The following is a 21,407-nucleotide window of genomic DNA, read 5'->3' on the forward strand; positions in this document are numbered from 1 at the left end:
AGTAGAAATTCAGACACAGATGATGGAACTGGAATGTATTTTGAAAAATACATTCTTAAAGATGAAATTCCAAGTAAGGCCATAGGGCCTCAAAAAGATCAGATACCAGAAGATGAATCCTTTAGTGGAGGAATTTTGGTTTGGAGTTCAGAGAACAAGCAGGAGCAGGGATTTGGTGATTTTCCTGAGGTTCTGTCAGAAAGAGGTGTTATGGAGAGAGACAAAATTCAGGTTGACAGCAACATTCAAGCAACAGTTTGCAAGCCAATGCATGCCATTCCTTTTGGAAGCAAAACAGTTCTTTCAGGTGTAAGAACTGATACCACTGAACAAAGAGAAGAAGAAAATGTATCAGTAGAAACAACTGAAGAGTTTCCAGAGCAGTCAAGTCAACAAGCATACACTCAACGAGTGGATTATCAGGGAGCCATGTATCAAGAAGCTGGCACTAAGCAGGAAGAACGGCAAGATATAACAGCAGTTCCGCAAATGGAAAAGTACGTTCCGTATGTCAGGGCTCCCACTGAAGACAGTGCAGATGATCAGTATACTCAGGAACATCTGTCCTGTGTCCCTACCATTCAGCAAACAGAGAATCCAGACTTGCAAATAGAGGAGCAGCACCCTGATGTTTATGAAGATCTTGCTGAGTCAATGGACTATGATGTGATTACACAAGAAGAGCTTTTGCAAGATGAAATATCGTCTCAATTTACACACGAGGAGCTATTATTTGAAGACAGGGACTCCTTTGATCATGCTGCTGATAGTTATGAATTTGTTAATGAGCCAGAACAAAGAATACCTGTTGAGCTTGAAGATTCAGGCTTTGTGGTGATGTATCCTGAAAAATCAGCAATGAACATTCCTCAAGTTGAAAGCCCACAAAGAGAACTGAAGAAAGCACAAGCAGACACTTACTGTTACCACTGCAAATGCCCAATATCTGCTATTGACAAGCTTTTTGGAGAGCATAAAGACCATGAAGTCACAACACTAGATGATGCTGCAACCAATATGAAGGTAAGAATTAATCCGGGTAAGAAAAGGAGCTACTAAGGCTAATTTTTTCAGTCCTCTTGCATTGTCAAGGGCAGAGGCTTCAAAGAGCAGTCCAGACGCCAAGTTGCAGTATCTATAAAATACAAACTATTCCTAAACACCTGTTAGAGATCTTGAAGGGAGACTATCTTACTAACGTATTCTCTGGAGTCCCAGGCTTGCCAAGCTGGTGTTTTAATTTATTCAGAAGCTTGAATGGCCTTGTTTATACGTAGTTGTTACCAGACTTTTCATCTTTCAGTCCTCTTATCTGTGTAAGTTTGTTCTGGTTTTGATATGTAGGGGGAGAAATGGGAAGAACGTTGTTTCTATGAAAATAAAACTTGAGTAACAGCAGCTCACTTCACTTGACAAGGTATAGAAGCCTCCATATGTGGAGACCAGTATCACCATAAAGAGTTCCCTGTCTCACCTACATGCGTTGGTTGCTGGGAGGTGTTAGACAAATTACACTGCACAATTTTGTGTAAGTGCCAACCTGTTTTCTGTTCCATTCATTTTCATCTGCAAGTCGGCCTTAAACAGGAGAGGGATGTTTAACAAGAGCATGTACTGACAGGACAAGGGGGAATGTCTTTAAATTGAAAGGGGGCAGGTTTTTGTTAGACATAAGGAAAAAAATTCTTCACTGTGAGGGTGGTGCGACAGTGGAACAGGTTGTCCAGAGAAGTTGTGGATGCCCCACCACTGGAAGTGTTCAAGGCCAGGCTGGATGGGGCTCTGAGCAACCTGGTCTAATGGAATGTGTCCCTGCCCATGGCAAGGAAATTGGAACTACATGGTCTTTAAGGCTCCTTCCAACCCAAATCATTGTGATCTGTGCTAATAGCTTTGTAGTGTCAGCACAGGTAGGAGTTTATGAAGTCCTACTTCTTGCCACTATCTCTAAGCTGCTCCCTCTTAAAAGACAGATAAAATGCCCTCCATTTCGGTAGGCTAGTCCATTGCTACCAATACTAGTGAAAATGCTTTTTCTATGGAAGCTATTTTCATTAAAGTGAAGTTCTACTTGTGAAAACAACATGAGTGTGACAGCTCACTTCTCCCATATCAGATCTGTTCCTGTACAAGTGAACATATCATACAGGTGTTCCTTTCTTGGTTACCAGCTATTTACTCTCACCGCAGTAAATGTGAGGTGAAAGGTGACAGTCTTGGCGACAAATGAAAGGTGAGGTCTCTTTCTTGGCACATTTTCATTTGAAAGAAATACAGATTTTATGTCATTTCACTGAAATTCCAGAAGAGCTTGTATTGGTAGTATTTATGTAATCTTTATGTTACCTCATATGCAGAAGAGAGAAATCAAAAGTGGGAGGAGTCAATGTGAGAGTTTCAAATATCAATACTTGCAAAATATCTCCATGGTGTGCAGATGTAGAGCTGCTTTTTATATATGGCCATTCATGCTTGACTTAGCAGTGATAACAAGCCACAAGTAAGTTAGTAGCAAAGTCACAGACCTCAGCCACCCCTCAAATGTACCTGCATTACAGCGAGTCAAGTTAAGCTGCAAATAAACATCCCATGATATCATTCTCTGGCTGTGGAGCATGGACATGAAGCGAATATTAAATTTGGCTACAACACAGGCCTGGCTTCACATGATTTCTAACACTCAGGGCTCAGGTTACTTTGAGACTGCATTTGTATGTCTCATGTTACTTCTGTATAATTACTGAGAAAACATTAAGATAGCAAAATGCTTATTGCATGATTTAAAAAATTATTTTAATTATTTTTTATTATTGTTGCTTGAAAAATGTAAGAACATAGCTTCACAGTAAATTAAATGAGCTATGGATGGCATCTGTCAGGTTTTATAGATCATCTTGGCAAACAGAAATTTGTTTCCAAGTCTTGATGATTTGCCCTAAGTATTTTTAAAGTGAGCTTTCAATGGTATTGTCCAATGTGACATTTGTAATTAATGTAAAGTCATGTGCTTTTTTCCTACAGATCTAGCTGTAAAATTCTGCCATAATAAGAAGCTGTTACAAAGGAAAACAACCTTCCTTTTAGATTTATGCCATCAAATTAAAACTAAGCATTTTTATAAATTATGAGTTGCTCCAGAGCAGTTGAACAACTTGTTTTCATAAAAGGTCAAGAAGGACTAAGAAAAAGTTCTGAGTTGTCTTGGATGCCTGTTGTGCCTTGGGCTGCCTTTGTTTCCACATAACCGATCTATATAGAGACAGATATCTATCTTTAAAATTGTAATTTAAAAAGCCATGACACTGTACAATCTATTACCCTCACAACTACCTTTGTTATCTTCCTTTTTATGGGCTTGTTCCTGTGATCTCTCAAGGACACTCATGAGGCTCTGAGTACCTTCACTTTCTGGCAAAGCTGCATGGGAATTCATACCGTTCAACAGCTTGTATGGACACAGCACCTTATCAAACTGAGCTCACTTTTTTGGTTTGGAAAGAGTTCTGTGACTGTTCCAGTTGCTATTTCTGTGCTTGTTTTTGTAGCCAGGGTGATACTTGAACTTACTTAGCAATTGTTCCAATGGTGGCTCATGGCAAAAGGAAAATATTCACCTAAAATAAATTCTGTGTAAAAAGTTTATAAAACAACCTGCCTAAGTTACTGAAACATTTTAAATTTCAGGATCAGTTAAGCAAATTGCTAACAGCACTGGAAGAAAAGTCAATGAAGATTGAAGAGTTTGTGAGTGATATTGAATTGCGATTTAACTCAGTTGAGGTAAGTCCTGTGTTTTATCACACTAGTTTTCTTTCCCTCTACAAGATTACTTCCAAGATATGCTTGCCTTGTTGAGCAACTTCATTGCTTCCACTAAAATGGGCTGTTTCTCCAGTCCTCAAACTGACTTCTCTGGAAATTCACTGAAAGGTGTTAACTTTGGAGGAAGAAAAAGATTGCTTTCTTGCGCATTACTGCAAAGTGGAACATGTAACTGTCAAACACTGAAGGAAAAAGTTCCCTTAATTTTGTTTATGCCTATAAAAAGCTCACACTATGTCTTTATTTAGAATCCCATGTGAAGCATCTAAATTAGCTGGCCAGTGTTTTAAGTTCTGATTGCCCAAGTTCTTAAGCCTTGAGAACTATATTAACTGCAGTTGTAAGTATAGATTTTTAGCTATTTCGTAGTCAGACTTCCTATCTCAGTGCTCAAATATTAAAATTTAATTTTAAGCCCTAACAGTAAAAAAAAAAAAAAAAAAGCTGTTGTTGTTTTTGATTTGTTTCTCTAGAGATATTTCTCTCAGAGGAGTTTGCTTGCAGAAATAAAATTGTCTTATTGTCAGTGTGACAATGAATGAATCTGGTGGATGGCTCATGTATGGGTAATTGAGAATTTCTGTATATTCACTAATGTTGTCATTTTATTCTGCAGGAAAACTGTAAGAAAAATGCAGACTTATTGGAAAAGCAGAATGAAGAGATGCTCAAGAAAGTGGTAGCTCAATATGATGAGAAATCAGAGAACTTTGAGGAAGTGAAGAAGATGAAAATGGAGTACCTGTATGAGCAGATGGTAAATTTCCAGCAAACTGTTGATTCAGCAAAGGAAACTTTGGAGACAACAGTAAAAGAAACAGATGAAGTGGATGGATTTGTTTTCCTAAATGTAAGTAAAACTAGCTTTCATGCTGTAGCTTTTATGATATTAGTTAGGAAAGGACTTCTGTATCTAGGGTCTCAATGAGTTATTTACTTTTCTTTTTAAGACAGCTAAATCCTGCTAACTCAGCTATTCCACTCTGAAGCTGCTCGATCATTTGCTTTTGATGTGGGAATTCTCAGAGAGAACTGTAGAGATGATGCACAGGACAAAAATGTGACTTACACCACTAAAATGGTTCTGTTCATTTTATAAGAAGGTGAAAAGACAGTTTGATAATATATCTAGAATTAATCACTGAGAAGTAAGAGACATTACCGTATTCAGGTATTTTACTGTATGAAAAATAAAATACATATTATGTATAATAATAAACAACAAGAAAATCACTTTTGAAACAAGAAAATGTAATTGAAAAGTAAAATTGTTTCTGGGTTTTAGGGTTTTTTGGTGTGTGTTGTTGTTGTTTGAGGGTTCTGTTGTTGTTGTTTTGGTGTATTTTTTAATGAGCAGATGGGCAGTATTTATGCACTCAAATTACTGAGGCTGTGATAAATATTTACTATTGAAAAACAGAGAGGGGCTGTGTTGGTTGCTGACTGGGGTAAAACCACGACAGTGGGATAGGCTGAAGGCTCTGCATGTGAGGTGCATGTCTCTAATGGTTCTTTCTGGATGTTAAAAACTTCTCCAGTGAATCTACACGACTGGGCCTGCCTAACTCATACAGTTATTAGTCTGTATTAAACTTTGTTCAGAGGGTGTTGCAGGTCCTGTGTCCTCCAATACTATTCTTGTGCTGCAAGACTTGTCCTTAAGTGAGCCATGGTACTTTCTTCTCTCTACAAGTGTATTACCTCAAAGAGGTAATGGAGTCTCAAAGAGGATGATGGAGTTTCTGGGATAATAATCTTCCCCTGTTATGGAATTAGCATGTGGTCTGGAAGTTGCAGAGAAATGATCCAGAATGCCAGAAATAAAACGTCAAATTACTGTCTAAAGACTGATCACTCATGCAAAATAAACCAGCTTCTGAAATACAAGTGCCCAGCCCATATACACCCTGCAGCTACAGAAATGATGGACCAATATTTGGCTTTCTTCCCTGCTCCATGCCACACAACATTGTAGTATCCTGTAACCAAGGGAATGTTGTGGTAGATTAGCTATTTTGGGAGGGACGAAAAATCTAGATTATTTTCCTGATTTTGTGAGGGTCAGTGCTTTGGCAAAATGATAACTTTGTAATCTGTAATTCTTTTGCAGGGCTATGAAAATTACTAGATTCCCTGCTCCCTTCTGTTAGTGATAAAGGAGAGGAACTTTTTTGTTCACAGGCCAGGAAACATTAGCTGAAGATTCCTGGGGCATGGGACAAACTCTCACTCTATAAGTATAAATCTCACATAGCTTTTAGTAATAAGAAGTTATGAAGGACATTTTAGCCAGAATTTGGATTTAACTATTCTTAACATGCAAGTGATTTCTTTCTCTAAAAGTCGTGGTTTAAGAAAGTACTTGACTATGCTCCATCTTTAAACCTAGATATTGAATACTGAACCCTCAGGCACTTAAAACAAGATTTATACTCTAATACCCTGCTGAGCCAGAGCTTTGAAATTAAATATTCCTAAGGAAACAAATTCTCTGCTGGTGTGAATGCACAGCATTCCACACAGCCTCAAGTCAATAAAGCTGTGTGTTTTATGTCTGTGGAGAGTAGAAAGACTGTTAGATGAGCATGATTGGCTTTTCAGCACTTTGGGGGTTTTTGAAAACCATTAACATTTTTTTTTCCTTCTCTTCCTAGTCATCTAAAGAATTGAATAAAAGGTACATGAAGTATGGGTTAAGTGTACTGTAGTGAGCATTAGGCCTAGCATGCTAGATGCTTCATTCAGTATTTGCAAGCTTTGAAAACACACTGCTAGTAATCAGAGCTACCTTTATAAACCTTGCAAATAATGAAATTTAGAAAAGTGGCTTTATACTTGTTACTTGCTGTAACTGACTGGTTTTGAAGTGTTTTGCACATGTTCTGTAATGCATTAATTAAACAAATAGCATGTTAAAACATCAGCTCAATTTTAAACCTCTGCACAGACATTTTTAAACAGACGCTCCTTGTAGTTATCATTATACATACATATACAATAACCATTTTGACCATGTGTCCACCTTTTAGACTGATCAGATATATCACTGATATGTTTCTTTTTTCACTAGTCTGGTTCTGTATCACTTGGTCTCTGAAAGGTTGTAACACAAAGCAATACAGGTAGTTGGACTAAGTTGGACTATGCTTCTTGAACACAACTCCAGAAGAATGAGATTAAGTAGATTTCCAAACCTGACTAGAAGACTATGAGCTGATGTTTTCCTGTGGCTCTCCACTGGTACTGCCTAATTCAGGGTGTGTTGGAGGGCTGGTGCCTCATCATGGCTGCATCATGGTCTGCCTGAACACAACGGTAAATGCATACAATCACAAACAGCTTTCTGCCATGTGGGATTTTCTCAAGGGAGTTACTTTGGTGAGTCCCATCCTTTATGAGGGAAGTGTTCAATCATAAGCCCATATTCCCCAAATAAATTTTCTAGGGTAAAAGAGAAACATTCAGAGCGGTTGGCTCCAGGCTTCTCCCGTGCAAGCCCCCCAAACTGCACTACCCACCCCACCACCCCTGACTTTCCCCAGAGGGCTTGGGCACTGCGCAGTGCAAATCCAACATACCCTTGTCAGTGCTGCCTCAGCCATCACAGGGATATGCATGCTGACATGGACTGGGGCATAACAGTAACACCAGGGTTTCAGTTTGCAGCCAAATTACAACCCCAGGGGAGAGATCTGAAGAGAATGTGACAAACACCCCTTCAAGGTTTCTATTAATCTCCAAAATAAGAACTATAAATCTGGACTCACCTGTTGCAAGTCAAACTGTCTGGCCATGTATCTGCACTTAGTTTACTGCATATGATTAGAGCAGGTAAAATGAGACGAAACGATTTTCCAATGCTTTCTGTCCACTTGATCTTCTTTACTTACACAACAAAGTTTATTCTGTTTGGTGCATGGTCTTGGTTATAACTTTAGTTTGATAATACCTGTTAACCTAAAATAGATTAAGAACAAGTCTATTTAACAATGCATGTTTTTCTAAAGAAAGTGTATTTTATATTTGCTGTGCTTTGCTAATATTATGCATAATTAACTACTTCAGTGACTGAAAAAAATGAAGGGGAAAATGATAAAATTCAGACGCCTTGAAAAAAAAATTTCTTCCATTTTCTTGAGGCTGCTTCTGTCCCAGAGTTAAAAATGTTTTGGGTTTTTTTCATATAATGAACCCAGCAAGTATGGGCTAATTAAATGGAATCTATTTTTCTCATGTTTTTTGGCTTGCCACAAGCAGCTGCTTTACGTTACATCTCCGGAGTCAGCTGCTGTAGTTAGCTCTAAGTTTGTAACCTTTAAAGGCACTGCATTAGCAAGCCCCAAGCCCATGCTCTTGAGAGTCTTGCTGTGAACTTCCACACCTTCACATTCTCGTGGGTTGTGTGCACTCTCACTGTGCTCCTGACTCGAAACTGCAGTCTAAATGTTCAAAATCAGGGAAACAGCTTCTCCTTACATGCTGTCCTCAAGTTCACAGGAAATATTTAGAGAAGTGCAAGTCACGTGGTCTTTGCTTCTGGCCTTTGGAAAACTATGCAACAGTCCTCCACAAAGAATTTATATGGACAGATAATACCGTCCCTGCCCGGCTCCGTGGGGTCCCGCGTGCCCCCACAGAAGCACGGGTGGGGTCAGTGCTACAGTCGGTAGCAAAGAGACCAGAAATACAAACGTGATCCCGAAGCTCACGGTTTTACCTGCGCGTGGGGAAAGGCGGGACCAGGGAATAGGGACCAATGGGAAAGCTCTGAGGGAGTGACGAGGGGTAGAGGCTGACAGCCAACCGGGGAATCCAAACTGGGATAGATTAACCTAGCAGAACAACGCATCCTGGGGGAAGCCTTTCTGGTCACCTTAACATAAACTGGTTCCTGTGGCACTAGGGACTTTTCTTACTGAGCACTCTCTGTCCCTTGTAGTGTATGTTCACTGGCCACGACAGACAGATATGTGTTTTCTTTCAATTAGGTTACTTTCTGCGATGGATACCACTCTCTCTTTAGAGAAGGTGCCCAGTGCTTTTTCTCTGTTCGAGCACTATGCGGACAGCCCAGGACAAAGCAACCAACACTCCTTACAACACGTGGCTGGTAAGAAACTCTGGATATCGTCTTCACAAAACCTGACATTTTGGCAATGCTTTGGAAATTTTAGGAAGCTAAAAATAGAATCTATTTGAGAAGTGTAGATTTCCAAACCATGTAATTAGCAATCAGAGTTGAATGTAAAATGAAGTTTAATTGTGCACAAGTGTTTGGCTTATAGTAGGTACAGTAAGATGAGCAACAGAGGGAGGAATGCTAAATTGGGGGATTCTTGCATCATTTCAGACATCTGTACCTCAGACAAGCTGAAGGTCTCTATCTGTAAATCTCCTGGGGCTAAAAAAGTTGCTTTTACTTGCATGCAGAGATAGAAGAAGCAATCAATGGGTCTCCTGAGCTCTCTTCCTCTGAGGATGGCAGCCCCAGAATGCCTGGTGTTGGAATGAGAGCAGCGGGCTGGTTGATAGTTGAGGTCCCTGGACTTGTCACAAATGAATGGAGGCACCTGAAACTCCCAAGGGATGTGAAGGGAAAGTGGTTAACTATAGCTGGAAACAGCCTCTGCTTGGGAGGCTGGTAATGAAAATTGCACATGATAAAGGGGTTTACTTATCTCTGTCTGATATTTCATGTCCTTTAAAGAGCCTGACCGAGCTTTCTGCTCTGCCTGTGTATATAGGTGTATTATCGAGATCTGGACAGCTGTCAACGAAGATCTTGTCAGCACCATTTTGTGGTTCATTTTCTTCATAATGGGACCTCACTCCGGGGTTTCTTTTTCAAGAGAACATTGGTTTAGGGATGTCACATCTCATTGTCAGGCTTTGTGGCCCCCCATTCATCATCACATGCACCACTGCCAGCATAGTCACTCCCTGGCTTTTGAAGTGAAGCCCCTTTCTCATGTGTTTGGTCCCTGAGCACTGAAACTGGAGCATTAGATTCCCTAAGGTGCTTTGTTCACTGGCTGGATTTTCAAGTGACTAATGGTACCATAGAGAAGTGCCCACCTTGTGCTGACTCTCTGGTGTATCTAATAAGGGCTGAGTGCACTTAGCAGTGTCAGTATAAGGAGATTGTCTCTCTCCTTCACACCACTACTTTTATTAGACCTGGAGGAACTCAAATATATCTGAGATGTTAATGTCCTTGTCAGATGTATATGAATTTGCCTGTGGCACTTGTAAGCTTCTCAGGTGAAGTTGGACAGGCATTTGTGCATGCAGCATTATCGCAGTGTCATTTTTTTAGGAAGTCAGATAAAACAACCACTTTTGTAACTCACTCTGTCAGTTAACTTGCTGGTGTAAATGTGCTATGTGTCTTGGCTTAGTTCCCAAACTTCCTCTTGCAGTCCCGTGGGTGCAACCGTTCATTCCTCCTAGGCTACTGCCTACTGGCAAGGTCATACAGGTGGAGAGATCCATGTATTTCTTTTTCCCACAAGCCACTCCAACATATATTTCCCTAAACTGCTGAAGCCTGCTTTCTGAGTTAGTTTGCATTAGCTACTGTGTTTGCTGGCTCCAGACCAGTTTGCTTTGACAAACTGCAGATGAGTAACTGTCCACTAGTAAGAGATCTTCAAAGGTCCTTATTCTTTATACTTACTTAATCTCTAACATACCTAGGCATACCTGTCTTCACCTTTACTGCAAAGTATTTAAACTGCTATTGTGATTTTTACTTTGGCAAGCAGTAGACAAAAAAAATTCAATGAGTTTTTTCTTATTTATTTGATAGTTTGTTTTTTCAAGGTTACACCCTCCCTGAAGGAAAATAGTTACATGCATACATGAAACTTGATTAGGAATTGAATGGCTTGAATACATTAATTTTTCACATACTGACGACCATTTTAAGACACTCAGAATTTTATTTGAATTAAGCCATATGACGGAATGCCTATGAACATGCCAGGTTTCTTCAATCCATGTATTTTCCTTCAGAAAATACGGTGTTTTACTGAACAATTTCATAAAACATTATTTTCACCACTTCAGAAACATGTTTCCTTTAAAATGCCCTCCATTTCCCAATTTTCCATATCCACTAATGAAATGCCCTTTTCCCTCAAATTCTTCCTTCTTTCATGTAATCCATTTCCATTCAGAAATGCATTAGCATAAAAAACCCTTGCAGCATACCATTGAGCATAATGGAACCCAGGTTCTGCCTGGGAATAGAAGAGTGGGAATAATTTAAAAATTTGAAAATCATTCTTTCCAAAGCCCACTGCAAGTCCTGGCCTTTTATACTGGAAGGCAAGGACCTTTGCTGATTGCAAAAAAGTTTCCCGTAGAGTCACAGAGGAATGTATCTGCTCTCCTTCTTCAACTACACATAACCAAGGAAATATTGTTTCTCATTACATCGGAAAACATATGGATTATTATTTTTCTCCCGGGGCTGTGGAGATTACGTAGCACAATGGAAAACTTCCTTACACCACAGCACTTCAATGAAAACTGAATTGATGAGAACATCCCACTTTTCTGTTGAAAAATATAATTTAGTCAAACTCATATTGCAAATACCTCATTTTTTGATTAAAATTCACTTTAAAAGGGACCACTTAAAAAAGTACAATGCACAAAGATTCTGTTTCTGAACAGTTCAGCTTCTTGTTTCGAAATTGCTTCTTTTCAAATTGTTTCATATTAAGCAAAAGGAAATTAGAAATCAAATGTTTCTCAACGTTGCTGAACTGAATTTCGATCTACGATTTTTTTTCAGAAGTTTCATTCAATAAACTAGCTTCTGTTCAGATTTGGCATAATAATAAATCTTGCAACTGTGGGGTTTCTGTGATCAAAAATAGTGGTTTCTAGGCAACTTCATGGGGAAAAAAAATGGTTTACCCACAACGTCCACTGAAAGGAAGTATTTTCCTAAAGACGATAAATTTTTTAATTGCCAACTCTAGAAGCAGTCAAAAGACAAAATGAGGATTGTTTTTAGCAATAAGAAGGATAATTTTTTTCAATGGGAAGCAGATGTAATGCTACTGTACTGGTAGCTCTCTGTATAAATCATAAGGAAACAGCCAGCATCTGCATTTGCCTTGTTCATGCCACAGGGGATCATCATCATTACTGTGGAGATAACTGAAAGAAAGCAAAAGCTTTCTGCTGAGATTCTAAGAGAATTCATGAAATATGGAAATTTACTGGGTGAAGAAATAGAGCCATGTATTTTCGTTCCCTGCAATCACTTTAACAATTATCATCTTTTGGGGCTTTTTGCTTCTTTCTTTCTCATCCCTCTCTTTTATGACATAATCACAGAGGGAAACAATATCTCATCTGGGGTTGGATCTGTGTCGATCAAGAGACAAAGTTAGTGTGAAATCTGGAGAGCCTTTGAAATCTTTGAAGCACTTTGTGAGGAATGATCCTGGAAGCCCCATGGGGTTCGGGTGCTTTGGCAGAATTCAGGTTCACCTGCACACTAAGGATTCTCAGTCCCCTGGCTCTGTGGGGAAGTGACCGTGGCAGGAAGGAGGGAAAAGCTGTGAAATCTGGAGAGCCTTTGAAATCTTTGAAGCACTTTGTGAGGAATGATCCTGGAAGCCCCATGGGGTTCGGGTGCTTTGGCAGAATTCAGGTTCACCTGCACACTAAGGATTCTCAGTCCCCTGGCTCTGTGGGGAAGTGACCGTGGCAGGAAGGAGTGCCAAGCTGTGTGTGTGCAGTAATAGTCCACCCCAGGGTACGGATGGACCCGGGGCTGCAGGTACCCTCCTGCTTTCCAGTGCATTTTGAGCCTTCTCTGCCTGAAGGACATCCCTGCTGCTGTCAGCATCAGCAGCACTGACACACTGCATGAATCCCTTCCTGGTGTGGCAGGTCCTTTCCCCTGCCCACATTTCCAGGATCAGTACACAGATCTCTCTCTGGTGGAAGGTGTAGGCACACGCTCTGCGCCGGATTTGGGTGGACTTAGTACTAGCACTGCGTCTTACTTTGTTCAGACTGTGAGGGAAATAGGGTCTTCCAATGCTGAGCAGATACTTTCTTCTGTTCCTGGTTTATGAGGACCTGTTGCTCTAAAACTGAACCAGTATTCTGTTTGTCCTGCTGTACTTGCTCTGTGGAAATAAGCAACCTGAGTGAAAATAAGCAATTGGGTTGACTCATGAATTTGTAGGTAATTTGGCTGAAAACACAGAACTGTGTATAACAGTGGGTGACTTTCCTCTCAGTCCCACAGACACCGACTGTTGTACCTCAGGAGCCGAACTCAGCCACCAGCACGTCCATCGCTGTCTACTGGGCTGTGAACGACGGGGATACCATTGACTGCTTCCAGGTCTACTGTATGGAGGAGCTGCAAGCCAGCAAAGATGCAGGAGGTGTGTAAGGTCTTGCCTTTGCAATTGCAGGAGTCCTTTCTGCCCTGGCCTGGGGTAAGCAGAGGGGGGAGGATGAGCTGCAGGGGTGTGCCCAGGACAAGGAAAGAAGAATGGCTGTGAAGACATCATGTATAGAACAAAAGATGGACAGTGGTGGAGGAGATCATGAGGAAGATGCTGTTTCTTCTCCTCCCCTTTGTCCCCCCAAATGCAAGATAATATCACTGTAAAGTCAAGGGCAGTTGTTTTCAGCTGTTGAAGTGCCTTTTCATGAAGAGGTCTGACCATCAGAGAGGATGTGTCCATGCTGCCCCATTGGTACTCATGGAGACTGCAGACAAGAGTTCCCAAGGGGACAGGTTTCATTGGGTTTTTGGGACCCTGCATGTGCTTCAGAAATATGTCCTCATTGAAAAAGCATTGGGAAAAAGTAGTCAGTATTTCCACATGTAGACAAAGATTTTTTTCAAAATATTTCAAATGTTAAAAATTGAAATTTAGTAAAGGGAATTGAAGTGCTCATTCATTAAAAAGCTCGAAATAGAACATAAAGTCACTTTTAGTGACCAGGCTCTGCACAAATCCGTGTGTGCATATATGTGCAGGCTAAAGGATATTAAGGGCTTTTTGTAATATGTCATTGATAGATAAGTGCTATATAGTTCATTATGAGAAATTATTGATACATAGTGGTGACACCAGGGTTGGTAACTGCTAGTTGCATCTCCCAAACCTGCAGTCCAGTAGGACTGAGGGCAGTAATCTCCCCTTGCCATGAATGGCATTTGCGTACACTCAACTCAAGGGCACATCAAAACCTTTCTGTCAAAAACGAGTCAGAACGAAATATGGAGATCTCAGCTAGTGATAATTTCTGGATTTTTTAAATTGACCGGTTTTAATATGTTATTTGAGAGGCTCAGTTCTAAGCCCTACCAGTGCAACCCTGAGTGTGATGTCCTGTGCACCTGTGTGTTCTCCTAGTCTTAGTGGAAGAGTACAGAGTGACAGTGAAAGAGAGCCACTGCATTCTGGAGGACCTGGAGCCAGATCGCTGCTACAGTGTGTGGGTCATGGCTGTCAATGGCACAGGCTGCAGTTTACCCAGTGAAAAAGCCATTTTTAAAACAGGTAAGTACATACTTTGTCACTTGATTATTACAAGTTTCAGGTCCTTAGACCAATTTAGTCCACAGTGTTACTGACACAGAAGGAACTGCTTCATTTACCCCATCTGGCAGATAGCAGGCAGTTCATGGTCATTTCTTTATTTGCCAAGAGATAGTGCCATAATTGCTTCTGAGAGGAGACTTGAAGGCATTCAGATTTGAATATATTTCCAGTGTTGGGCCACATGACTGCGGCATCAGGGCAGCACATTGTGTATTTATCTTCTGAGTGTGTTGCAGTGCTCCAGGGAAGCTCTGGCAAAACCACCTGGCTGCTCCCTGCTGCTGCTCCCTCTCCTGCCCACTGTGGAGGAGATGACTGCATGTTTTGCTTCTCTTCCATCCACCTGATACATCTATGTTGCATTGATTTAAGCTATTAATTTTTGAAGGGAAGGACTGCTTTACTGAGTTTACATGCTGTGTCTTGCTCAGTGGGACACAAATCTCAGGTGTGGCTGAGAGGCTCTGCTGTTGTTTAAGTAGTATAAATTGAGATGTGTAACTAGATGAGTATTGCTTATGAGCTTCCCTTGACTGATAAATTTTTCTGAGCATTAATTGCTTTGATAATTTGTATTGACAAAACTATTGCTTCTTGAATTAAAAGCAAGGAGAAGCATCCTTGTGTTTGAGGCCTTCCTGCCAGACAATTTTTTCAGTGCTACAGGATAAAAACAATTATTCCACTCCTGCAGTCACAAATACCGGCAAGGATATTTAACAATTCATAGTAAAAAATTCTGTACCACACTTGAGTTTCTTGTTGAAATCACTTGGCAGCAGCCATAGCTTCAAGCCTTTTGCTTAATCTACTAGACTGCAAATCTGTTGATAATTCTCCCTGATACTTAATATGCGATTCATATTTTAACAAAGGTTATTTTCCAGAGAGCTTGAAGTGGAAATTCAAATTTTTGGCCTCAGCAATGCAATTGTGAACATGGTGCACACTTTCTGCCAAATGCACAAATAAAGATAAGTTATTAGTAGCTAATATATCATAATTTAAAAAGAGGGTTTCACCTTTCTGAGACCATTATTTTTTAAGAAATCTCTGTCTTTTGGTGTCACGCTCACCATATTTTTTCCTAAAAACTGAAACCTTCAATGAAAAGTTAATTTACATGACTCTTTAATGGCTTCCTTCAGCCTGATTCTTTAAGAAAACAAATAAACTAGGTTAAATATGGGCTTATTAAACACCTTCCCTCAAAGCTCAGTTGAACTCCCTCTGGAGTGCATGAGCCCCAGATGGATTTCTGGGGACACTGCTGAGCACTGACTGATGCAAAATTGCTGCATTTCTTCAACAGCAAAGGCAGGGAAAAGAGCACCAGTTCTTCAGTGAGAGTCCAGCTGCTTTGATATAAAGATAAAATATTTCAACTCTTAAAGCAGCTGAATGAACTCAGAAGCAAGAACATAGAATTTACTTTTAGTAATTCAGGTTAAGAATTGGCACATCCAAGAAAATAATTTGCTCTTATATGCAATTACAGGAACATACACATTAATAGCTGAACAAAGCTGTGACTCTTCCAGCTGATGAGAACCCCCATAAAATTTCTCTGGTGGCACTGCACTCATGGAGGTGTCACTGTAGCCTGGAGAGTTGTGGGGAATGCAGGTAGATGCTGCTTTGGCATCTCCCCAGAACCCCCTGATGCGTGCTCCTCCACCTCCCAGACTCACAGCGTGTCCTTCCCTCTGCTGAGGAACATTCTGTTTCCAAACAGTATTTTCTGTGAGGGAATGATGCTGAAGGCAGGAAGTATCCCTGCACCCCCCTGACCCCTCCCCCGCAACTGATCTCCTGGTGATCTCTCCTTGGAATCCTAAAGACACAGAAGTGAATGCACCTTCTGCTGTTGCTCAAAACCTGCATGATTCTCACCCTGTTGGCTCTTTGCCTCTTCCACAATCACTTCTATGAGTTCCAGAATATTACAATGAAATTAGATTTTGTATTCTAGCTGCAATTAATTTTAAAAATCTCAGAAGCGTTTTCTGGTATGCTCACTCCAGCTACTCTTTAGACAGATACTTTCAAATTACAGTAAAAAAAGCTTCATGTCCTGTGACATACATAGATGTAGGTATGTGTGTGAGCTGCTGAATGCAAGTGTTAGGGGATTCAGCTCTTAATTTTTCATTCTTTAGGAAGGATGCATTTAGAAACAATAATCACATTTTTCAGAAAAGAATTAAGGAACTATTGCTAAGGAAGCTACAAGGAGGTATTACCAGATGATGCTCTATCCACAAATTCACTGTTCTGCTGAATACGTATATTAGCTGCTCCTGTAGTAAAACATAAAGTAAATCTTAACCTGAACTGCTAACCTCCTGATTTTCACTAAACCAGGAAACTGTTAAATACATGGGGGTGTTTTTCTTTCCTTTTCTAGTAACAGCAAAAAATTCTTCTTAAAAACCAGAATGCATCTGGAATGTTTTCTGCAGTTCTATTAGATTACCTTATCATAAAATCATCTAATCCCTACTTTTGTTTTAGGTCTCCTATTTGGAACTCCAAAAGTAAAATTAATTTTTATGACCTTTTTTTTTTTTTTTAAATTAATAAACTTTCTTCTATAATTGGTATTAGGACTGTGTATGTGAGTTTCACAACAGGTCATAAGGTGTTTTCTGTAGCTATTTCCCAGAATGGGAAAAAGCAGGAGAATACAACTGATCCATTTTCAGTCTACAGTGTTGAATGTGCAGTTTCACACAATAGCTTTTGATTAATTGCAGCTAGTGCATTATTTTACATTCAGTTTTCTGTCTTGCAGTTGGGCCTGTAGCTCATAAACAGAATCTCTACAAAGGAGAAATTATGGGACCAAATTTTAGCATTGCAAAAATAACCAGGACATAATTAAACAGAAAGTCAGCATCTCCCTGTCATTTTTGCAGCAGCACATTTGCTTCTGATGCAGCTCATGCAGGGACTGCTGAGGACAGGACTGAGGTGGTGCAGGGAGAGCTGTAGGCAGTGCCTCCGTGCTCTGCTCCTTGCAGATTGGCAGAAATGCGGAAACATTGCTTGAGGAAAGGCATAAAAATCTACCATTATAAGGATTTGACAAATGCACAGCTATTCACAATGACTTTCCCAGCATGTTTTTTTTGTTTTGTTTTGTTTTCCCTGTAATGTACCCCTCTGCCATTTGAATACAAACAAGCAAAAGATCACTGCTGGATGGGGAAAAAAACTATGGCGTGGGTTTTCAAGGAGGTGACTGTTCCTTTCCCTGCAAAGATCCCCCTCCGGGCACCCTCCTCGCAGTACAGCTAACGTGTCCTTGTGTCCCCAGCACCCGCTGTGCCCACCATCAAGGACTGCCGGCAGCACTCGCCGGAAGAAGAAGGACTCAGGTCAGTGCCGCAGCCACTAAAGCCCCTTGGTCAGATTAGGCAGATGCTAATGACCATCCCCCCGACCGCGGGTCATTACGTAAGAGATTATTCTGCCTGCAGCCATGCAAGGAAGAAATCTGCTTTTGTGTGCTGAGGCATTTAAGGGGCAGGCACTAATCTGTGAGATTAGGGTGAGACATAAAAATACTTCCTTTTTATTCTGCTTAACCGGACAATCCCTTTGATTTGGGGCCAAAACCCTGGAGATGTGGTGCTGTCTGCAGTCAACCAGAAGTTGCGAGGCTGTGCTGGCCGGGGAAGCAATTGCAGCCCCGGGACAAGGCAGAGCAGGGCAGCTCCATGGGAAGGCGAGTGGTGGAGGAGCATGGCCCAGTTTGCTTTTTGGAGAGCAAGACAGAAGTCAGCTCTGGGCACAGGAAGGGCGACACGGGTGTCCCAGTAATACTGGTGACCCATCTGTGCTGTCTGGACGTGTGTGCGGATGCCTCCCAACGCACAACTGAGCTCAGTGCTGCCTGGCTGTGCAGGCATGCCACAGGGCTCCAAGAGTAGCTTTGAAACTAGGGGTAGTGGCTGTTTATGCCAGACCCGTTCTGGTTTCCCCTATGCTAAGCCTGTGCTGCATAGAGGAGAGGATGGGGAGGGATGTCGGCACCACTGAGCCGTGGAACTATGCACTGTGCGGAAATGCAGAGAAAACTATTGCAGAATCATAGAATCTTAGAATAGCTCGGTTAGAAGAGACCTTAAAGATCATTTAGTTCCAGCCCTCGGCTGTAGGCAGGGAATTACATGGTGGTATATATGTCCTTGGGGCTTGGGAGTTTTTGTTTGTTTGCTGTTTAAAAACGGTGACAACAATATTCCAGCAAAATATAGTTGCAAAGGTCTGAGAAGTTTTGGGAGGTGGAGAGGGGTGACTTGCCATACAGGAATCTGTGAAAGAGCCTCAGCCCAGCTGCGGTTGTCTTTTTCACCTCCTGAGAAGCCTGATTAAGGTCTTCACCTATGGGCTAGTTAACATGGGCGTCAGGGAGACTGGGCAGAAAGGGACGAGCTCCATGAAGAGGAGGGAAGGGCTCCATGCCCTGCAGTCATAATTAGTTAAGTGGACTAAAGCGTTCATAGCTTTGTAGGAGAGAAGTACAACTGTGAAACTCTGCATGCCTTGCTCCTTACAAAAGTAGGCTGAAAACCGAAATTAAAAATTTCTGTGTGGGTGGGAGACTTTTTATCATGCAGTACCAGTGTGCTGCATTACTGCAGTCAAGGAGAGGTCTTGCCCAGTTCTCCTGCCTCTCAGAGGGACCTGCTCTGTTTTGTACATATTTCTTGAGGCCACCAGGTCCCTGTCAACCTGCCAAAGTTGCTGTTGGTCAAAGATAATGGAGCTGCTCCCAAAACATATGCTGGTTGTTTGCCCTCAAGTTTCTGTGCTGTTATCTGAAATTGACTTTTTTTCTCAAAACTAAACCAGACACTGTGCTGATTTCTGTAATCCATGAGCAAGGTGTCGGTAACACCAAGTGTTTTCTTGTGTGGTGATAAATGTGGCAAAAAAGCTTCCAGAACAGACCCATTTGCTTTCTCAAGTGACCTTGTGTAAAATGTAACATGTTTATAATTATACTGAGTCACATTTGGCTTTTTGGCCTTCCTGTCAGCAGAAGCTGGCCTTTTACTGAGACAAGTGTAAAAACTTCCCAAAGGACAAAATAATGAATTTTCTCAGAATTGCTATAGTTTAAAATTCTCTATTTGTAGAAGGGCTCTGACCTCTTTTTGTGCGTCAAAGACAATGTTTTGCCACTTACTTTCCCTGAAAACAATTTCCCTCTTTCTTTTTCCTAAATCAACCCCCTCAGAATAACCTGGAAATCTTCTGTAGTGTCACAAGTTGTTACAAGGCTGTATAAATTTTTTTAAATATTTCTGTTTAAGTTTCTACATAAATCTGTGGGTAAAAGAACCCCCTGGTAGATGGAGAACTTGTATCCAAGGCCTCCAAGGTGCAATTTAGAATTAGAAATCAACTTGACTAGAAGCCAAGTACCTATATCAGGTGGAATAAAACTCTGACTCTATGCACACTCAGAATTTTGGTCTCAAATCTTGTAGATTCTTCTGGTTTTTTTCCCTTGAAAGCTTGGAGTTTGGCCTTTGCAGGTTTCCTGAGCAGCATTCATCTTGGGGATCAGCTAAATGTGGAGCCCTTTCACAGACAGCCTGTGCCTTTTGTGCTTGCAGCAGCCCTGTAGCTAAGCAATTTCCCAGTCCTTAGGTGGGAGTTCAAACACATTTCTCAGCAACCCTAGAAGGTTCATTCAGTTGCTGCAGAGGGCACAGTGTGAAAGCGGAGGTCAGGGAAGAACATTCAAGAAAAGTACTGGAGAAGGCAGTGTGGCCCCATCCCATAAGGCTGCTTTAGCAGATGTCATTCTGGAAGCTCACTCAAGGTAAAGGACACTGCCAAGGGAGCAAACAGGGAGAAAGGCCCTCACTGAACAGCTAGAGACATGTGGTCTAAGCCAGCTGCCTGTAAACTTCAGCATGCCACAGAATCACAGGATGGTTGATGTTGGAGGGGACCTGTGGAGATCACCTAACACTCCTGATCAAGCAGGACCCCTTAGAGCCAGTTGCCCAGGAGTAACTTTTGAATAACTCCAAGAACATCCTTGGAGCAGTCCCAGCTCCCCAGGGGGAGAATATGAAGCACATCTGGAAGTGAAACCTCACTAAAGGTTCCTTTCCAATCCTGTCAAAAACCAAAACAAACCAGCCACAAAATCCCAACCAACGAAAACATAAAATAACCAACCAACCAACCAAAAAAACTCTACCCAAATCTACGTTTTCCCTTCTCCATTCTCTCTTCTTGCCAGCTTGCCACCTGAGGGACATGACTTCCTATAAAATCATCTTAAATCTTCAGCAAAAATGAGTCCCTGGCCTGCTGCAGTGGTTCTAAAGCTCCTTCTCAGGTTGAATCTTTTTCCAGAACCTTTCTGAGTGATGCTTTGAAATGTTTCTTTCAGTTTAAAGAGCTCTGCTATTTTCTCAGCCTCTTTGTGTTGAGAAGTCAATCGAGTTGTGGGTGGAAGATGGAAAGCTGTGAGAAATGTAGTCCAGGGATTAGGTATGTAGGCTGTTCAGATGGAAAGCCTGTGTCACATCATGAGAAATCCATAAGACTCAGGGAGGCAGAAATAAGTGCAGCATGTGGTGAGCTTGTGAAAGTGGATGTAACTGAATGTCATCCTCTCTGACGGTGCAAGACCGACACTTCTCAGGAATGAAATTTTCAGTCTCCTTATGGAGCAAGTCTAATGCTGGGACAAGAGGAGCAAGTCTCCCTCCTCTTGCATTGCCCACATGATTGTCCTGGTAGCTCAGGAAACAAGGTGTTGGAAACACAGAAAAACCTTCCTTCCCTCTAACTCTGCCGTCATGGATAGCAGCAAGCAGGGGGTGTTTTGGTGACCTAATCTCAAAATCAGCCTGAGCTGGAATGGAGGAGAGGAGAGGAGAGGAGAGGAGAGGAGAGGAGAGGAGAGGAGATGGCACAGGAGAGGAGCTGGCACAGGAGGAGGGCTGGGGGGGCACCAGG

The 21,407-nt window shown here is 41.4% G+C and overlaps 1 protein-coding gene across 2 annotated transcripts in view; it reads left to right on the forward strand.

Annotated features, from left to right (window-relative positions):
* The window catches only part of CMYA5 (cardiomyopathy associated 5), a 47,128-nt gene that overhangs the window by 17,586 nt on the left and 8,135 nt on the right, over nt 1–21,407 (forward strand). The window contains exons 3-10 of one of the 2 annotated variants that reach the window (XM_017743678.1): nt 1–1,023; nt 3,685–3,780; nt 4,439–4,672; nt 6,477–6,499; nt 8,811–8,932; nt 13,092–13,241; nt 14,226–14,372; nt 17,734–17,794. In XM_017743678.1, the coding sequence (XP_017599167.1) occupies nt 1–1,023; nt 3,685–3,780; nt 4,439–4,672; nt 6,477–6,499; nt 8,811–8,932; nt 13,092–13,241; nt 14,226–14,372; nt 17,734–17,794 (1,856 nt within the window). Of the gene's footprint in view, nt 1,024–3,684; nt 3,781–4,438; nt 4,673–6,476; nt 6,500–8,810; nt 8,933–13,091; nt 13,242–14,225; nt 14,373–17,733; nt 17,795–21,407 lie in introns of those variants that run through there. The other variant, XR_001865103.1, reaches the window with a different exon arrangement.

Source organism: Corvus brachyrhynchos, unplaced genomic scaffold (genome assembly GCF_000691975.1).
Source record: "Corvus brachyrhynchos isolate BGI_N302 unplaced genomic scaffold, ASM69197v1 scaffold8, whole genome shotgun sequence".
Classification (NCBI taxonomy): domain Eukaryota; kingdom Metazoa; phylum Chordata; class Aves; order Passeriformes; family Corvidae; genus Corvus; species Corvus brachyrhynchos.